General features: G+C 46.7%; 1 protein-coding gene across 4 annotated transcripts in view; it reads left to right on the forward strand.

Annotated features, from left to right (window-relative positions):
- The window catches only part of FHL1 (four and a half LIM domains 1), a 36,970-nt gene extending 16,725 nt beyond the window's left edge, over positions 1 to 20,245 (forward strand). For 2 of the 4 annotated variants that reach the window (XM_066639946.1, XM_066639947.1), the window contains exons 2-6: positions 13,488 to 13,669; positions 15,074 to 15,251; positions 17,423 to 17,592; positions 17,907 to 18,093; positions 18,632 to 18,872. In XM_066639946.1, the coding sequence (XP_066496043.1) occupies positions 13,514 to 13,669; positions 15,074 to 15,251; positions 17,423 to 17,592; positions 17,907 to 18,093; positions 18,632 to 18,786 (846 nt within the window). In that variant the 5' untranslated portion in view covers positions 13,488 to 13,513 and the 3' untranslated portion in view covers positions 18,787 to 18,872. Of the gene's footprint in view, positions 1 to 5,792; positions 5,900 to 13,487; positions 13,670 to 15,073; positions 15,252 to 17,422; positions 17,593 to 17,906; positions 18,094 to 18,631 lie in introns of those variants that run through there. The other 2 variants (XM_066639945.1, XM_066639948.1) reach the window with 2 other exon arrangements.
- The last annotated feature ends 297 nt before the right edge of the window (positions 20,246 to 20,542 follow it).

Genomic DNA, 20,542 nt, shown 5'->3' on the forward strand with positions numbered 1-20,542 from the left:
GCTCTGCCTTCCTCCTTGGCTTTCACTAACTCCACCTGTTGCTGAAATTGAAAGACTCTGACTGGCCGCTGATAAGCAGTTGGCACAGAGATTTTGGTGGGGAGGCGAGGAATGAGGGTATAAATCAACAGGGGTTTTGAATTCCCCCCCCCCACCTCTTCCAGCCTGTCTTTTCTATTTTGGTCTTCTCTATGCTGATTTGGGTCAAAGCCTAGCCCAACAAAATGAACAGATGTGGAAAAAGGAGACTCGTGGGGAAAATCTAGGAGTGAAGGGGACCCTCCCTTTTGGTCCTCTTGTTATCTCTTTGCTCAGTTCCCTCTTCTACTTATTAATTATCAGCAACCGGACTCCATCACTCTTCTCATTTTGGCCCTGTGAGCACATTGGCATAGGTGGGACTAAAGTGGGTATCTTTCAGCTTGGTGTACTGTAAACCAGGATATTTTGTGACCACAAAAATATCATGAGCATCTTTCTGCATCATTTAAATCACATTGTCAAATTAAAAGTTGCTGGAAAACAGATCTTGGACATGGCCCAGTTATCTACAGAGGAGCTATACTGATTAATTAAATCATCCACAATGAATGTGAACTTTGCTGTTTTTTTCCATTGGGATTTCATTTTTTTTTCTTTTTAAGCACTTCAAATAGTAGGAATAAATCAATCTTCATCAGATGATCCTTAGCAGATGGGCAGATCCATGCAAGGGGAGGCTGTTGTTCAGGTGTTGTGAGCTTTTTTTTGTTGTTGAAAAGCAGGATAAACATTTTAAAAATAAGAGTGATATGGCCCAATGTCACTTACTAAGTTTGTGAACTCTTGCTGTGTTGAAGCCCACATACAGGAACAATATTTTTTAATGGTTGATACCAGAGTTTCCTGTTTGAGGGTTACAATTGAAATGAAATGAAAATATTGTGGAAGTGTTAACAGATCTGTCAAGACATAAAGTCAGGTGCATTTTATGCAACCAAAAATAAGCAAAGCAGAAGCCGGGCTTCATTTCTGACCCAGCCCTCTTCAATGAATGGGCTGACCTTGACCACCAGTCCGTCCTCCCCCATGTCCTTTGTGTGCACTCATAAGGAAATTAGATGAGGACACCCACTTCATCATTTGAAGACCTAGCAAAAGCATTATTGTATCCGTGTTCACTTACCAGCCCTTTAGTAGGGCTGCTGATCTCTGGGGGCTGGGGGATAAGAATAGGCCCTCAGTTTGGCTGTACTTGTCGTAAGAGGCAACTAAACAGCCACCGGGTAGATGGGACTCGTCAGCCTGGGAAGGCAGCTCATCTGAGAGAAGGAAAACTCTGATCCCAAACCTCCACTGCCTTGTGGCTACATCCAGTTATGGAAAAGGCTTCAGGAGTCAACCTCGAGGCAAAATCCGGAGCCGGAGTCCCTGAGGCAGTTCATGGCTGAACACAGTCACGTTCTGGCAACTCCTGCGACGCCGCTGGAACCAACCGTATTGGCTTCTGCCTTTCCACTGGACCATTTCAGCGACGCGGAGAGGGGGGATTTGCTGCATGGGTAACAGCCTATCCTCCATACCTACTTTACCCAGGCTTCGTGCACTGGAGAGGACACTCTGTTCCAGAACCACTATTCAGAGCGCGATACCATAGTCTTCTGAGACTGAAGGATGCCAACATGAGTAGGGCTGCCTGTCAATAGTACAGGATTTATATGCAGATTTCATGTCAAATATTACCCTTGAAGTAACTTGATGCCCTTCTCACTCCCTGCTTGCTGCCACTGAGTTTCTCTCTTTGGTGACAGTGACTAATAGTTCATCCATGTCTGAACCCTGTTAAGCTGCTGTTTCTTTGCTTCTGAGAAATGGGAGGAAATTTGAGACCACCACTTGCCCACCTCTTCCTTTTTATGGCAAGATTGTTTGGGTCAAGGTGATGCTTAAGAAAACACAATACTTACTCACTGTGTTTATCCTATTGGGCAAATGGAGCCTTAACCTCGAAGGAAAGTGACTCCTGCGTATGGGCTAAAAATGGGAAAACATTCAAAGGCGTCAGGCCTGAATTGTGGCCCAATCCTATTCAGCTGCTGCACTAGCAGAACATGCGTTCCACTGGTGTGTGCTTTCACAAAAGTGCCATAAAGCACTTTGCAACAGTGCCAGGAGTTGACCCGCTGGTGGTTGTCTGGAGACCTGCCAGATCAAGTGAGTTCAGCACAGGGGCAGGGGTAGGGTGGGGGTGGGATGAACAGGGGTGGGGTGGGCAGATCAGGCCCAGGAGGGGGGTAGAATCAGTGGCACTGGCGCATGCTATATCCAAACCTTCTTCCTGGGCTTGATCTGCCTGCACAGGGCAATGTGGACTTGCGCCAGTGATATCACAGGCGCAGATCCGAGTTGACCCATCCTGGCTGCTGGGGTTGACCCCAGGGCAAGGGGACAAATGTCCCCTCACCCTGAGGAGACCCCCAGCAGCCCAAAAAATGCCCAAGAGGTGCAGCATAGCCTGCCCCAGCATCGCTGCGTTGGAATTTAGTTAAGATTGGGCTTTTTAGTTTAATCAGAAGAATGGTCCACTGATGTGGCAGTTCTCAACTTTGGGCCAGGAACCTCTGGGGCTTACTCAGTGCTTATCAAGTGGTGCTCGACACAAAGTGGAATAATGGTGGACAAACGTCCTGGAAAGTTACATGGCACATTGCCACAGATTCTCTCATGGAGAATAGGAGAGGAGCGGGTTGGGTATGTTCTAGGTAGGACATCCTCTCTGGGAACTGAAAGGGCGTCCCTGGAACATTTTCCAGAAGCTCCTTGGCAAACACATAAATGTGGAAAGGAGTCCCTGCAAAGAGGAAATTTGTAAATCGCTGAAGAAGAGCCTTGCATGCAAAGGCAGTGTGTGAACTGGCCCTGAGTGGTGACATGTAGTGTGCAGTCAGCTTTAGTGAAAGGGGGGAAAAAGTTGCCACTGGGGTTGGCTGATCTGATGAAATGCCACACCACAGTTTGTGCTCACCATAACTTAGAGCGGGGGTCTCCAAACATTTTCGCCAGAGGGCCACATCAAATATCTGGCACGGTGTAGAGGGCCAGAAAAAAATTTAAGTACAAAATTTAAATAAAAGAGATGGAACTTAGATGAGCGAATAAATGAATGAATGGGCTCATTCATTCAATCTCTTTGGCCCTTAGAACACCCTCCAAATGCAACCAGATCACAGCTCCAATTGTGTTTGGTTAAGTGGGCCAGAGGCTTTGAGGGGACAAGAGGCTGGCCATGGGCCGGATAGAGGCTCGCCGTGGGCCGCATCTGGCCCCCGGGCCGGGGTTTGGAGACTCCTGGTTTAGAGAATGTTTATGTGGCTTCCCTTTTCTTCTGCGTTTCCTGAGAATTCCAGATGCTGTCCCCAAAAATGGCCTCTGAGGGCAGAGCAGTGTCCAAAACCGTAGTTTGTTGGTTCAGAGGAAGCACCAAAAAGCTAGCCCAAACAGTGAGTATAAGAGCCATAAGAGCATAGGAAGAGCCCTCCTGGATCAGACCAAGGGCTCACCTGGTCTCACAGTGGCCCACCAGGTGCCTCAGGGAGTGCACAAGACAACATGATCCCCGCATCCCAAGTGCCACTCCCTTGCATCTGCCACTCCGAGGTAGCCTACTTCTAAAACCAGGAAGCTGCACAAAACCCATCATGGCTTGTAACCCGTGATGGACCTTTCCTCTATCAGTCTGTCCAATCCCCTTTTTAAAGGCATCTAGGCCAGATGCCATCACCACATCCTGTGGTAAGGAGTTCCACAGACTTAATTATATGCTGGGTAAAGAAATATTTCCTTTTGCCTGTTCTACCTCTCCTGACACTCAATTTTAGGGGATGTCTCCTGGTCCTGGTGTTGTGTGAAAGAAAAGAACATCCCTCTATCCACTCTATCTATCTCCTGTATAATTAACAAGCTGCAAACTGTGGTTTCAGGTCTGGTTTGGTAGTGGTGGCGGAGTAGACATCACAACAATTCATGTTTTGGCACTACATCTGAGTTATTTTCTACCGTGGATGATATTGAGGGCCGAAGGGATTGCTATATTGCTATTTCTGGGCTTCAAATTCATTTCTTGGGGTGCAAGCCTTCAGTTCTGCCTTACAATATAATTTCGTGACCCTCAACCTTTTTCATGCAGTGACCCCAATAAAATAAATAAGAAAGAAAGCAACAAAGAAAGAGACTGGGGACCTACTGTCAATCCTGCCCCCCTTCTAGAACTCTAGCCAACCACATCCACCCCCTGTTGCCACCCACTCCCCATTCCTGTTACACCCTCCCAGCACTGTCACTGTAACCAAATATTCTTATTAGAGAGAACAGAAAAAGTTGCCATGCAGCCTGGTGCTAGTGAAAGCTATTTTAGCACAATTGCCAAGAACCTGAGCAGGACTGGGATACCATCTCCTGGTCCCTGAAGGGGTGCACCAGTTGCCTCCCCTTTTACCTGGTGGTCTTCAACCTTTTTCATTTTCAGGTCAATTCTATGCTTGGGATCATTAGGAAGGGTATTGAGAACAAAACGGCTAGTATTATAATTCCGTTGTACAATTCGATGGTAAGGCCACACCTGGAGTTTTGTGTCCAGTTCTGGTCGCCGCATCTCAAAAAAGACATAGTGGAAATGGAAAAGGTGCAAAAGAGAGCGACTAAGATGATTACTGGGCTGGGGCAACTTCCTTATGAGGAAAGGCTACGGCGTTTGGGCCTCTTCAATCTAGAAAAGAGGCGCCTGAGGGGGGACATGATTGAGACATACAAAATTATGCAGGGGATGGACAGAGTGGATAGGGAGATGCTCTTTACACTCTCACATAACACCAGAACCAGGGGACATCCACTAAAATTGAGTGTTGGGCGGGTTAGGACAGACAAAAGAAAATATTTCTTTACTAAGCGTGTGGTTGGTCTGTGGAACTCCTTGCCACAGGATGTGGTGATGGCGTCTAGCCTAGACGCCTTTAAAGGGGGATTGGACAAGTTTCTGGAGGAAAAATCCATTATGGGGTACAAGCCATGATGCGTATGCGCAACCTTCTGATTTTAGAGATGGGTTATGTCAGAATGCCAGATGCAAGGGAGGGCACCAGGATGAGGTCTCTTGTTATCTGGTGTGCTCCCTGGGGCATTTGGTGGGGCCGCTGTGAGATACAGGAAGCTGGACTAGATGGGCCTATGGCCTGATCCAGTGGGGCTGTTCTTATGTTCTTATTTCCATAAATTGCTGCAATCCCAGAATTTAGGCTTCGATCCCACTGGGGTCCCAACCCTAAGGCTGAAGAACATTGATCCAGTCCCCTGCCCCATACCCCATCTGTAAAATGCTTCAGAGCCCATGTCACAGGACAATGCAATAAGGTTTCTGAAGCCCCCCTCCTTTTTTTTTTTTTGCATCTTAAAAAGTGTTATAGAAATTATAAGTAGAATACAAGGACACTGTCCCACTACTGACTTAGTTTATATGAAGCTAAGCAGATAACTTGTCTTGAGATAACATCTTGAGCCTGGACAGCCTCTCCAGCCAAGGGCCATTATGTACTCGAGTTCCTGAAAGGGCTGCCCAGACCGTTTTGGAGGCTGAGGTAGTCACCCAGGTATTTATATGTTGCCGTCAGTGATGCATTCACTGTGTCCTATTCTTCTCCCCTGAGATCACCTAAAATGGTAAGATGTTCTGAGAGGGATTAGGTCCATAGGTCCTGGGCAGGGGGTGTGGACATCTGTTGGTAGCCCTTCCCCTGTATTAATAGCCTCCCTTAACGATCAAACTGGCGATCCAACTGGGACCTGTTCTTATCTGCTGAACCACCTGGGCAATAGTAGGACTGGTTGCACGCTTGCCCTTGCAGCATGGCGTACCACAGACATTCAGGTACAGCTCCAGATGATTGCCTTTTGCTTCCTCCAATCTTGTAAGCCTTGTTTTCTGCCTTCCTCAGCAGGATCAGATCATGCCAGCAGCTCTTTATTTAATGCATCCTTAATAGAGATCACCGAGGAATGCACAGCCAGAGAGTCCTTTCTGAAGGGTCTTAATCAGGAAAATGTGTGTGTGTTTTGATGCAATTGTCCTATTTACCTTTTCCTAAGAGCTCCATGAAACTTTCGTTGGTTTCATATGGACCCTTGTTAAGATGGTGATGCCCCTATTCCTGATTGAATGGGCCCAGGTGGTTAGGGTAGCTTGTTTAATATCACACGTTCACAGCCAAGATTTGAAGTAGAGGCTCGTGTCTCACAGCTCATGTGTGTCAAGCAGTGCTTTTCATTGTTGTTTGCTGATTCTCTTAACCCCAGCAGTGCCCCTAAAGTTCTGCCAGGCCCGTACTTAATTGTACTTTGTCGTCCCATTCCAATTGTCTATTGGTGGAAGAGCCCCAAATAGTCCTGCACATCTCCAGGGAGCCAGCAGTTTTTGTGCTGCTTAGAGGAAACCGACAGTTTGTTTAATGGTTTGGTGCAGTCCTGGGGTGGGTGATGATTCCTTTCACCAGAACCTTATGGGGTTCTGCTTGGCCCCTCCTAGGGAAAGAGGAGCTGTAGCTGGGCAGCTGCTACCAAAAGGGGAAAAGGGCGCTGAAAGGAACCTTCCTTTCAGCAGAACTCTGTATATGGAACTTTGGATCCCAAGCAAGATTCTGTGTCAAGAAAAAGGGAGGCCTGCAAGGAACGTAAATCAAGAAATGACCTACTTTTGCATATTTGGATAATTTCTTTTGCTTGGGCTGTGCAGGGTACAGAGCAGTCTCTCCCTGGCCCCTGGTCATCAAGGTGCCCGCAACGTCCCAGCTTGTGAGATTTCACCAGTGTCCTTTCAAGCCACTCTTTGCACCTGATGAAGGCTAGAAGCTTGCTCTTAAAAAAAATAGAAATTTTAAAAATCTGGAATGAAAATCGGGATTCTCAGGCTGCTGCCCAGGGCCCCATTCCCTGCTGCTGCTTTTTCTTCTGTGGGTGTGCACCCACGGCCTTGGTGAGACTGACACGGCTTGTAGTTCAGCACGTCAACATCCCCTTGATCTCTGGGGAAGGTGACGCATTCTTTCGGGGGCCTGGAGTGGTGCCTGCCACCCACTCTCCTGGGAGCCAGCATGCCAATGGTCTCTTCGGAACGGTGTGTTAACAGGTCCCAAGAGATATTGCCGCTCAGGTTGAGAGCTGTCTGGGCTGGTTTGATCCAGGCCAACTCTATACCCTGCCCCCATGCGTAAAGACAACATTCACCTGACCTGCTGTGGAAGTGGCATGACATGTTAAAGACTGCCAGATTTATTATGGGGTGAGCTTTTGCACACGAAACTCCACTCCACCCTAGACAGGATGTCTTTATGTCATTTCTGTCCAATGTTGCATATAAGCAATAGGGATCAAATGTGTACCACCTGTGGGCTGGGCAGAAATGGGTTAAAGGTTTGCCTTCAGTGGAAGGTAACAACACTGCTCTCAATTGCAGGAGGGGCCATCTGTGGCCACCCCGTGACAAGCTCGCCTATGTTTAAGAAGCAGAGAATTGTCCCACCCTCTGTGTTTGGTGCATGTTTAAACTTTCCACAGAGTTTAAAGGCACTACCTCTTGCAGTTCATGGCAATTTGGCTGCATTCACAATCATTTTATAACGGGGGACGGTGCATCTGACCAAAAGGGCTCTGGTCTACGGAATCTCCCTCCGGAATAAATCTAGTAGAGCCGACGTGTCACAAAACTCTGAAATCGTGTTTGCTGCAACAGTCCTCCCCTTTCGAAGTTGTTACTGAGGCCCAGTGAACTCTTAACGTGTGTTAGCACCTCTTCTGTTGATATAGATGTCATGTACCCAGGATCACGCACCCTTGTACACTGTGCTAGGAAATTCAGAAATTACTCCTTCATTTTACCAAGCAAGAATGGAAGGGAGCATGATGGAGGCCTTGTGGTACTGCACACTCGTCCCAGGATAGTTGCTTTTCACAAGTTTTCTAAGTGGATTTTTGTGGTACAAAAACCGACTTTGGCCACAGACAACAGTGGGATGCATAGTGTCTAGAAACTGATGTGTGTTCCTGGGGAAACTGGCTCAGCACCACTTTCACCTCCCTGAAAAAAAGTGATCTCTAGCTCGGTTCACAACTGCTGCCTGTCAGCACTTTGGTTCTCTTGTTGTAGGCACAGTTGCAACTATCTAGATGTGCCAACACCACCTCCCAGTTTGTAATGTTTCCTTGGGAAGTGGCAGGCCCCCGTCTTGCACACTCTGGCCTGGTAGGCTGTTCTGTCAGGAACATTTTGTGGCTGGGATTGTGGTGCTTTTGTACCTCCAGCAAAATGTTGACACTAAAAAGGCCTATGTGATCTACCCTTCTGTTGGACTTTCATGGCAATGTACTTGTTGATGAATGAGGTGTTGACCCAACATGGTAACAAAGACTTTGAACATGGGAATCTGCCTTGTACTGTGGTATCGGTCCACGTAACCGAACATTGTCTTTTCTGAATGTCAGTGGCCCTCCCAAGTCTTTCCCAACTTTATAAACATATTAAGTTGCTGCCTACAGAGTCAAGCTCTTGTCCCATCTAGCCCAGCATTGTCAACACAGACAGGCAGCAGCGTTCCAGGATTTTGAGCCGTGGTCTTTTCCAGTCCTCCCTGGAGATGCTGCCAGGAATGGAACCTGGCTCTTTTGCAAGGTGTTGACCCCTCTCCATACAACGGTCTGTAATCACTGTTGCAATAAGTGGGAACAAATTACTGGAGGAATCCGATGACATTGTGTGATGGCACTTTCTTGGCAGTGCAAAGTCTAAGAAGCCTTTTGAGTTGACACTAGCTATGGCAGGAATTTGCAGTGTTGGGTCAATGCTATTCGAATCTTTCCATTTCTCAGCTCATTGCTGGTCACAGCAGACCTATTGAGGCAGAACAGCCAAAGAGTTCATAGTTTGCTGAGAAAATGTTTGTTGTATCTTGCCAGACCAAGAGGAGTCCAGGAGGGCACAGTTTGATTCCCTCTTTCAAACGAGAACACAGATCAAGTTCCTCTGTCTCCCCCCCCCAACTTTGCTGAGGTTCTTTCATCTTTCCACCCCCCCCCCCCAGACATCACCCGCACATCCTGTGCAACAATTTCTCTGCTTATCGCTTCTGCCTCAGTTCAGTGTGGTTTGTTGACTGTGTTCTGTAAACCGTTGCTATGACACAGTCTACTTTATATAGCAGGACCAAATTCCGGGTAATCAAGTTAAAGGGCAAAGAGAGTCAGGAAAACAATGGGGTAATGTGCTTATATTTAGACTGGGGCGGGGAGGGAGGGAGAACATTGCAGGAACAAGTTAGCAATTAACGCATTTGTTTTTTTAGCTTTCCCTGGACCTCTGGCTTGGCATTCCTGGCTGGCTTCTGGTCTTCACTTGTGTGTGACCCTCTAATTTTGATAGCTTAAGCAAACGGGATGGCAGTCAATTGATGCGCCGTGGGCCAGATCCGGCACTCAAAAATTAGGGTTGCTCTATAAAACACACTCACACGTACATACTGTGACTCTTGCAAAGGAAGAGGGAGTTTGTGTGTCTTCAGTGTCCCCTTTGATTGATGAGGTGGAAGGTGTGCTGACAAATTGGGATGGGTGGAGAGTTTTTGCAGAATTGGCAGTCAGATGGTGTCCCAGCCATGGAAGCCATGTGTTGCTAAGGGGGTTGAAATTTGAAATTAACCAAGCCCTCTGCTCTGCAGCAGCTCCTGGGGCATGTCCAGAAAGACTCTGAGGCCACAATCCTGTGCATACTTACCTGGGAGTAAGCTCTATTGAACACAATGAGCCTTTCAGTAAAAATGCATAGATTTGCTCCTTTTCTCCATACACCTCTTCACCATGAAACTGACTCCGGGCCCAATCCGATCCAGCTTTCCAGCATCACTGCAGCTGCAATGGAGCCCTGATGTAAGGGAATTCCTTGAGGAGGTCTCTGTGATTGCCCCCACTACTGGATTCAATGCATGCTCCATTGGCATGGCTGCATGAGCGCTGGAAAGTTGGATAGGATTGGGCCCTCAGTGCAGTGTTTTTGGAAGAAGTGTGAGATGAGCTAGCATACTTTGTGCCCCCTGAAGGGAGAATCCCAGTTGTCAGTTCCTGGAAGCTGCTGGGCTCACAAACCATCTCTGAGGATTAGATTCTTAATGGCTACTGTTATTTTCCTTAGGGCTGTCACTTATTAAATTGAATGAGTTATAGCAGCTTAGTCAATGAGCTGTTTGAAGTGGTATATATCTGCATCAAAGGTCAAATGTCAGTTCCTTCAGATAAACAAATAAAAATCTGCTGACTGCTCAATGAGAGTACCTTCTTACAGTGCAGTCCTAGGCATGTCTACTCAAAAGTAGATCCCACAGAGTTCAGTGGTGCTTACTCTCAAGAAACCGTGCATGAGATTGTAGCGATAGTTGATCAAGATGGTTTTTCACCAATCAGTCTAAGCTAATCAATTGTTTAAGTGCTGCTGATCTAATTGTCATCCATTGCAATCATAGAATTAGGGTCGGAAGGTACCCACAGGTCATCTAGTCTAACCCACCTGTCTGTAGCAGGAAATTCTCCCTTAGATTGTCTCTAGCAGGTGTCTGTTGAGCTGTTGCTCCTCACTTCCTAAGTGTGTGCCTTAAGGCCCCCTGTGCTTCATACTGATAGTTTTGCAGACACCATTCATTTAGTTCTTTATCCCTGTGCAGCAATATAAAGTCTGGCTATAACTTCTATTATTGATTTCAGCAACTCTCCCAACCCTTTTCATGGGTGGAGGGGTGGATGAAAACAGAAAAAAATCAGACTGTTTAGTTGCAATACGTAGGCTGGGATGCAATACACCCAAGAATGAATGGATTTTTACTCCCCCCCCCCCAGAATATTAGACATCCATAACATGGATGCAAACTCCTTTTGAAAATCTTCCTCTGATTTGCTTGGTTACTTGCTTGCTCTTGAGTTTTATAACCAGTTGATTCAGAGAGAAGCTAGAAAACAAACCAGTTTGGCCTGCATCTTGAATAGCTACAGTCATATTATTTTTGTTGGCAGGGTCTGATGATGGAAAGACAAAACAGTCTCTCATTCTCTTTGAAGTAATCCTTCTCCATCAAGTCCTTCTACAGGGAAGGACTGTAGGTTGGCCATGGTGCATAACCTGCTACGGTATTTCGAGAACCATACTACTCAAATACCACATGATCTAGCAAAAGTTTCTTCGGACCTTGAAAAATCAGAAATCCTTAAAAACAAGAGGGAAATGGTTGTATTCAGACCATTCAGTTTACAAAGCAACATACACTTGGCCTGGAACTGCATACTTCGGATTTTAAAGTCTGTTTACTTGTTTAGAGGCAAGAACTCTTGACTCGATTCCGTGCAGCCTGTATTTGTCATGTCATGGGGGGAGTGTGACCTCTTAGCTTGACCGGGCAGTGTGGAACTTTTGAAGTCAAATACTCAAATATCATCTTTCAAAACATGATTTCTTTGGCCTTTCTTATGGAGTCTGTAATTTCTGGACACACTGAATGTTTCATTTTGTGTTCCCTCTTTCTTTCATTCCTATGCCTTGTGTGGTTAGTCAGTCTGCACTCACTGTGAAGGACCAGATGTGTGGGCTTGCCAAAGGGTAGAGCTGATAAAAGAGCTGCCCGCTGGACTGAGATGCACATGTGTCCAACTCAGGATTGAGTCCCAGGTGCAAAATGTCCATTTGCTGCTGTTTCACGTAGACATGGCCAGCATTAACCCTAGAGATCCACACTGGCAGCCTCTGTTTCCCCCTGCCCCACACCACTTATGACCCCAAATGCTAATGGGAAGCTTTGTTAGCAGAAAATGTGACCATTAGACTTGGCATCAGACGTAGATGTGTTGCAGATGTAACGTCTTCTTTTGTTTATCCCCTTCCTCCATTCCTTCCGTTTTCTCTTGTCTCCTCTGTGTTGAAGAATAGATTGTAAGCCCTCTTGTATTTTGTAAAGCTCCATGAAAACAGACAGTGTCATACTTAATAAAAGTATCATTTATTACTAGCTCACAGCAAGCAGTTTGAGATGATGTGGAAGACACAACTGATTAGCGTCAGCCCAGACAAAAAGTTATGATACTTAAATTGCATCTTTCTTTTCTCCCGTCTTGCTCCTGTACCTGATGTTGTCCTTTATTCCCTTGGTTGCCTGTTTTGTAACAACCATGGATATGTTGAAAAGCGGTACATAAATACTGTTGTTAATAATTAATCATAATATTTTAACCCATTTTTGCCTGGCCCACAAGTGTACACATTTGGTCCCTGTTGTGTATATGCAACGTTGGGCAGAAATGGCTTAAAAAGGCATGGGTCACACACCATCACAGCCTGAATTGGCACTGAATTGACCTGAAATTCGAGAGAGAGCTGGGTTCCAGCAACCCCACTTTCTTCCTGGAGATCATGGTAGATAGTTGCATTTAATTTCTACTTAGAAGCCTGCAGTCTGTGACCCCAGTGTTTTCTCATCTTTATGAACGGATTATAGAACTCTGTTTGGCATGTTTCCTGAATTTGTGAATGCTCCTGATCTCAAGTACTTGTGGTATCTTTTGTCTGCTATTCCTGCCCCAGAGAGGAAGGAAATGCTCAAAGGGTCCCTGGCCCTCCCAAACATGGGTTGGGCAAGACATGTTCCTGTACAGCGAGTTGGGAGGGCAGGGATGAAGGAAGGGGACCATCCTATGAAAGCCTGGGATGCTGTCCAGAATTAATGTCTCAGCTAGATGTCATCTTGCTTCCAAGGTTGTCAGGTGTCTTTGGCAACTCTCAGTTTATTGTGAGTTTATCTCATGGGAGGTCCACGTGGAAGTATGATAGCACCCTCTGGTGACCCAGGGCCACAATGCAGCCATACTTTTGGGGTGTACCTTCTCCAATCTCCGCTTCCATTGGCAGGCATGTGTTTTAATTTTACTAGTTTATTTTACATGCAAAGCCTGCTAAATCTGCCTGCCTCTAGGGAGGGAAGAAAGGAGCCCATTTGTTTCCCCTGCTCCCAGCTTGCCAATCTGTTAATTAGAAAATGTAGCAGAGAGGTCATACCCAAGGTAGAACACATGTTTTGCCTGCAGGACTCTCCAGATTCAATCCCTGGCAGCAAAAGGTCTTGTCCTGTTCAAAGGTCAGAAAAGGTTTGGAAAGATCTTTCTCTGCTGGAGACCCTGGAGAGGCAGTATGGATGGCACTGGACAATGTGGGCCCTGTGGCCTGATTTGGTGCGCAGGAGCTTTTTGTCTGCCAGTGGAGCTATGCAGGGAGCAGACAAGATCTCCCTTGGAGGCTCCCATTTATTTGCCTGTATGCGCTTCTGTATTTGATCGGAGAGAGACTAAAGACCAAGCCGATGTTCCAAGTATCAGATGCTGCCGGCTGCCTTTCCCAAGGGCACCGTTGATCTGACTGTTCCTCCTTCCTTCCTCTGCAGGGCCCGGCAGCTACACCGTGGGCACCATGTCGGAGCGCTTTGACTGCCACTATTGCCGCGGCCCGCTTCATGGGAAAAAGTACGTGCAGAAGGAAGGCCGTCACTGCTGCGTCAAGTGCTTTGAGAAGTTCTGTGCCAACACCTGTGTGGAGTGCAAGAAGCCCATTGGGGCTGATTCCAAGGTAGGGGGGGAGGAGGCGAATGCCTAGATGCCTCAATGACGAACGCCCATCAGCCAGGAGTACTACAGGCCCTAAAGCGATTAGTTAGCTGCACTGGTGGTGCTGTGTGGCACTGGTCAGAAAGCTGGTGATCTGCCTGAAAAGTGGGGTTTGGTGGGATAGATCAGGGGTGTCCAAAGTTTTTGGCAGGAGGGCCACATCGTGTCTCTGACACTGTGTCAGGGGCCAGGGAAAAAAGAATTAATTTACATTTCAAATTTGAATACATTTACATAAGTATACATAAATGAATATATTAAAGATGAACTTCTATGAATGAATGAAGGTCTTGCAATAGCTCAAGGCCTATAAGAGGCCTTGCACAAAGCAAGGCTGGCCTTTCCTTTGCTGCTGCTACTGCATCATAGATGTGAAACAGCAAGCAGTGGAGGAAGCCCTCATCCCACAGCTCACACAAGAGGTCAAACAGTCACCCTCACGCTGAGAGCAGTTGTAGTGCGGGCTCCAACAAATCTCCAGAGGGCCAGAGGCTCATTGGAGACTGGGGTCTCCCTGAGGGCCACATTGAGAGGCCTTGAGGGCTGCATGTGGCCCAAGGACCGGGGTTTGGGCACCCCTGGGATAGATGAACGGGAAAGGGATGGCAGTGCTGTGTTAGCCTCATGGAAGGTGAGGTTGGGGAAACAGGTTTTAAGGGGGACTCAGAGGCAAATTAAAGCACAGCTTCTGGATATGTGGTTTGCCCAACTTCTCTCTTCCCCCCTCCCCATATTCTAAACCCATGTTAATCAAAGTAGGGGGAACATCATAGACTTATGAAAAGCGTTTGACATACTGCCTTGGTTCCCAAAATGTGCGCTGCAGTACCTTGGTGGTTCTGCCACATACTCACAGGGCTGCCAAAGTATATTTTAATAAATGGAACTGTTAATAATAATAATAATAATACAGGTATTTATATACCGCCTTTCTTGGTCTTTATTCAAGACTTTATTCAAGGCGGTTTACATAGGCAGGCTTATTTAAATCCCCGTAGGGATTTTTACAATTGAAAGAAGGCTCTATCTTTCAAGAGCCACAGCAATTCAGATGTTTTGTTCTGATCTGGTTTCACATTCTGGCCTCCATCCTCCCATGCTCAGAGCAGATGGAATAGCTCGGCTTCAGCTTATCAGCTGCTTCAAGTTCGCACGGTGCCGGTGGCCTCAAACTGGCAACCTTTGGATGTTATCTTCAGGCAAATGGAGGCTCTACCCTCTAGACCAGACCTCCTGCCCAACTGTTTGGAATCTGTTTTTGTACTGCTTAATCCCACTGGGAGCATCAGTAGATCAGGTCTCCCTCTCAAATTTCCTGGGAGTTCCCCTGATTGCTGTTTTCTCTGCTTTCCCCTCCGGCCTGCAGGAGCTGCATTTCAAGAATCGGTACTGGCACGACACCTGCTTCTGCTGCTTCAAATGCCACACCTCCCTGGTGAACGAGCCCTTCATGCTGAAGGAGTTCAACAAGGTGTGGTGCAATAAGTGCACCACTCTTGCAGGGGCCCCCACCTGCAAGGGCTGCCAGCAACCCATTGTGTCAGGTAGGAGTTCTCGGCCGCTGCCCACCTCGGAAGGGGGTGGATTGAACAGGCACCCGGTGGATGGCTTTCCATGGGACAACATGGGGTGCTTACTTAAATGCGGGCTGAATTCCTGCAAGGACTGGGGTGTGCGTTCAGGAGGAAAAAAATCAAGTCAAGTCAAGTCAACCTTTATTAGGCATAAACATTTGGTAGGTGTAGATTCTGTACGGAAACCGTAGAGAGAATATAAACCTAAGTAGTACACAAATATATGTATATGTGCACACCTACGTGTATACACAGATACAAACGTACAATACATTTTACATACAAACATGTATTATTTAAAAAACAAAACAATCAGTTACTCTGCAGATATTGCCAAAGATGTAATGTACTCAGTGATTCATCATGTTGGCAACCTTCAGTCTCAAAAGACTCTGGTATCGCGCTCTGAAAGGTGGTTCTGGAACAGCGTCTAGTATGGCTGAAAAGGCCGATTCGGGAGTGACAATCCCTTCCACACTGGGAGCAAGTGCAGTCTGTCCCTGGTCTGTCTCCCTGGCTATGGGCCTTCCTTCTTTGCCTCTTAGCCTCAGCCTGTTGGCCAAGTGTCTCTTCAAACTGGGAAAGGCCATGCTGCACAGCCTGCCTCCAAGCGGGCCGCTCAGAGGCCAGGGTTTCCCACCTGTTGAGGTCCACTCCTAAAGCCTTCACATTCAGTGATTACCTGCTACAGAAAGCTTGGCTCGATTCAAATTACTCAAATTTAGGAACTGTGCGACTGAGAGGGTTGTATGCTCTACATCACCTGCTAGAAGGAATTGAATTATAGCTTTCTCAGAATGCCCTGTTTTGGGATGGAGCAAGGGAGAGAGAAATTGCTGTCTTAGTGCTTGACATCTGGGACAGTGCAACATAATGTGTGTGGATGATTCTACTTCACCTAAATTGCAGCTACATAAACGATCTTCCCAGGAGGCGTTTCTAAATCTGCCATGAAAGTCATTAGAGGGGGTCACGTTACAACGTGCCAAGGTAAAGCCCCTTCTCTCCAGGGGGTGCACTAGGAGGGACAGATATTTTGGTTGTTGACCACTTGTAATTTTAAGATGAAAATTCAGAGGGGAACATTTTTTCTGTGCTGCACTTAGAATCTCTTGGGGAAAGAAAAAAAATCAGCTGGTATAGTTCTCCCCTGGGGACTGTACCAGTTTGGAATGCAGGCAACAATAGTGGTGAACAGCTTAGCATGTCATAGAGCAGGCTGATGGCCAAGACTGTCTTGACCAGGATGCAGGTCTCTTGTTATCTGGTGTGCTCCCTGGGGCATTTGGTGGGCCGCTGTGAGGTACAGGAAGCTGGACTAGATGGGCCTATGGCCTGATCCAGTGGGGCTGTTCTTATGTTCTTAACTACAATTCCCAGGAAGCCTTGCAGGTCTCTTGTTATCTGGTGTGCTCCCTGGGGCATTTGGTGGGCCGCTGTGAGATACAGGAAGCTGGACTAGATGGGCCTATGGCCTGATCCAGTTGCGCTGTTCTTATGTTCTTATGACATTTTTATAAATGCAGGCAAACATTCAAACATGTTGATCCCCACCTACGTTTTGAAATGGTAGAACCCCATGGGGTTTACACCAGCATTTCTTAAAGCGTGTTCCCCCACTGTACCACTTTGCACGGGCCACCTATTGGAAGTACCATCAGAAGTAACTGGCAATGATGTCTTTGCCAGTTGCTTCCAGATTGGGAGGCCAGACGCAACATGAAAAACACTGGTAAGTGGCTCAGGGAGGAGAGGGCAGGACAGCTTTTTCAAGTGGACAAAAAGTCCACACTGGAGTGCTGCAGAGTCTCTTACGGCGGCTTGTCACATTGCATCACTGTTTTTTGTGATACATCCAGGTCTGGCTCCTTTGCAGCCGGGGGCGGGGGGTGTCCAGGTCTGGGTCTCTTGCAGCCAGGTCTGGATCCCTTGCAGCAGGGGGTCTAGGGGGTCCCACCCATACCACCATACACTACCTCAAGTAGCACCAAGGAACATTGGTCTATACCCTCTGTGGTTTTTCTTCTCCTGTGTAGGTCTGTTGACTTAAGGATCTTGAAACTCATGATTGCCACTTCCACTAATTGTATATAATGCCTAATGGGAGGGCACTGTCTTTCTCTTGCCTTTTCATCTTGAAGGTGATCAAAATGTGGAGTACAAGAAGGCCGTCTGGCACAAAGACTGCTTCATTTGCAGTGAGTGCAAACAAGTGATTGGCACTGCCAGCTTCTTCCCCAAAGGAGATGAGATCTTCTGCACCAACTGCCATGAGACGAAGTTTGCTAAGAACTGCGCAAAGTGCAATAAAGTAAGTCTATCTTGGCAGTTTCTATCTCACATCCTATGCTGTTTGCAAGAATGAGAGGGTGTGAAAATGTACTGCCTTCAGGGTGATATGGCCAGTTTTCTATTGTGCCCATTTTACAGGTGGGAGAACAGAGACATTGACTGTGAGACAGTCTATCATTTTAAATACAGGTCTTTGATGTATGCATCTAGCACTTTAGTTACTGGATGATGTATTCAGGCAGAAAGGAGCCAATTTTCTGTAGGTCATGAGTGGTTTGATGAGAGTGTTTATCCAGAACAAGCACCAACTCTTGGCTTGCTTCCCCACCCTAGGCCATCACCTCTGGTGGAGTCTCCTACCAGGACCAGCCCTATCACACTGAGTGCTTTGTCTGTGCCACCTGCACGAAGAAGCTGGGGGGGCAGCGCTTCACGGCTGTGGAGGACCAGTTCTACTGTGTGGATTGCTACAAATCTTTTGTGGCCAAGAAATGTGGCGGGTGCAAGAACCCCATCACAGGTAGGCAAATAAAACTAGACTGCAAGCAGGGAACCCCGGCACTCCTTAAGATCTCAGTCTTATATGACCTGAAGGGACTGAACCTGGGCCCTACTTCTATTTGTACACCGCAGAAGATTCTTCTCATCCATGCATTCTACCAACTTCAACAAGATTTAGGTTGGTTGGCACTACTTAAATCCTGCTTTCATATAGGACTCAAGACACAACTAATTTTCTAATCTGCCACTCTCCCTCTTTGGTCTTGCCTCTCCCAATCCATTTTTGTATAGAGGGGGGAAAAAAGCTGCTTCAGGAAACCACAGGGGGAGTAAAGAAATGACAAGGTAAAAGCAGCCCTTAAAGCCACACACTTTCAGAGGTTTTCCTGAAAAGGGCTGTCTAGATTGCCGGCCAAAAGTATTTTCACAGACACAGAGCAAAGTTTCTTAGACCATCTTAGCTGTGGTCTACATCTAATAATTTGGACAGCAGGTACATGTTAGCAGATTTACTTTCTTCTTATCCCTCCTCACACTTGTCTTATTTTACCAAACAGGCTTTGGAAGAGGAACCAACGTGGTCAGCCACGAAGGCCAGTCCTGGCACGATTACTGCTTCAACTGCAAGAAGTGCTCGATCCCTTTGGCCAACAAGCCTTTCGTCTATCACAATGAGCAAGTTTACTGCCCCACCTGTGCCAAGAGGCTGTAAGAAGGGCCGCAGCCAAGCAAGCAGGTGTGGCACCCGGCCCCTTCCTGCAAAGCAGATTTGGAACCTTGTGCTCAGAGTCTACTTTCAAGCTGCCTGGCTGCAGAATTTTGCAATTTAGATGCCTACTTCCCACATGCTTTCTTAACCAATGTATAGCCCTCCTCTCTCCCCTGGTGGTGGTAAATAAAACTACACAGCAACATCCTTTAGCTACAGCTGATGTTGCTTTCTTGCAACTCTTGAGAAGTCAAGTGACATTTAGCGTAGAGCTTTGCATGTCCAGTGATACCTGCTGCCTGCATAGCAGGATAGTGGTGCACAGTCAAGGCTATTAACCAATAAAATAGGTGGTGATTCGTAATGGCTGATTTTTGCTCTCTCTCCATGGTGCAGTTCCAACAGAGAGCCCTGGGAAAGAGTTAGGACCTGCTTTCTTGTGTGCCCCTTTGATTTGTCTGGCATCTCTCTCAGCTGCTAGGGCCCCCTTGTGGTACCTCTAAGAGTAAAATGTTCTCTTTTCTAAGAAAATGCACAACTATTGAAATACTGTACATGCCTTGTTTCACGACATTCCACAGGGCAGACTGCACCACGTTGAAGGAACAGACCTTTTCTAGAAGCTCTTTGCTGTTAAGGCCATGATTCTGAGGCTCCCTACCTAGTTACTGCTTGCAGCTTTTGCAAACACTTGGCTCCCTCTAGGACTCTTCACTTCAAGGTGCTCCCCTCGCACATTCTGTTTCCGAAAGGCCCACTGGAGCAAGTGGGAGGTACAATCAGCTCAAGGACACCCTCCTTCAATTTTATGCATGTCTTCAAGCTTCTTTCCTTCCCACCCCTCAAATTTCTACCCTCAGTAAAAAGACCCCAAACTGAGACTTGCTAGGTGGGAGGCAGATAAAGAAAATTAAGACTAGTCACAGAAAAGGGTTCTCTATACCTCTCAGTGGGACCGCAGCAAGTCTTCTTGCAGGGGAGAAAAGAGCAGCCATTTGACTCCACATTAAATGGCAACCATAGATCAAGGCAAAGCACTCGGCTTCCCTTAAGCATGAATTCTCAATAATCCACACAGAAAGCATTATTAAAACTTGTTTTCTTAATCTGTTTTTAAAGAAAAATGTTAGATATACAGTAGCAAGTGGCTTCTTTTAACCTGTATCTAAGCTTCAACAGTTACTACTGCTCACACTAGTGTAAGTCACCCTCTTGTGCACACACATACTTAGGAAACTGCATACTCTAACTTTGCTGGATTGTGCAAACTGCTTGCCTGACTACTTGCTTTTATACCTCACTACTGAAAATGTGCCTTTTGTCATTCATTTTCTGCCAAAGATGTTTGAGAAGCCTGGTGGAAATGCGAAACAAATGCAGGTTGAGCGATTTGAATGGCATGGCAAGAGCTCTTGCGTTGTATTGAGGCAATTTCATCTAATAAAATGGAAGATGGCTTGTTCATGGTGTGTTGTTTAAACATATGTATATAAATGAAGTTGCCTTCTAGCAAGTTGGACTACTGATCCATTGGACGTAGTACTATCCACTTGGACTGCTAGTGGTGTTCCAACAAAGAAGGGTCTCTCCCAGAGGCACCTGGAACCTACTGCTTGCAGAGCATAGCTCCAAAAGGCCTTCTGCCCAATACTCTCGTCTCATTCAAGTAAGGCCTACACATTTCCATAACTGCTAAATCCAATGCTGCAGTGGATGATGTCCATTACAGGCAGGAGTACAAATCCCCACTTGGCTGTCT

The sequence above is a fragment of the Tiliqua scincoides genome, chromosome 12, assembly GCF_035046505.1.
Source record: "Tiliqua scincoides isolate rTilSci1 chromosome 12, rTilSci1.hap2, whole genome shotgun sequence".
In the NCBI taxonomy this organism is placed as follows: Eukaryota; Metazoa; Chordata; class Lepidosauria; order Squamata; family Scincidae; genus Tiliqua; species Tiliqua scincoides.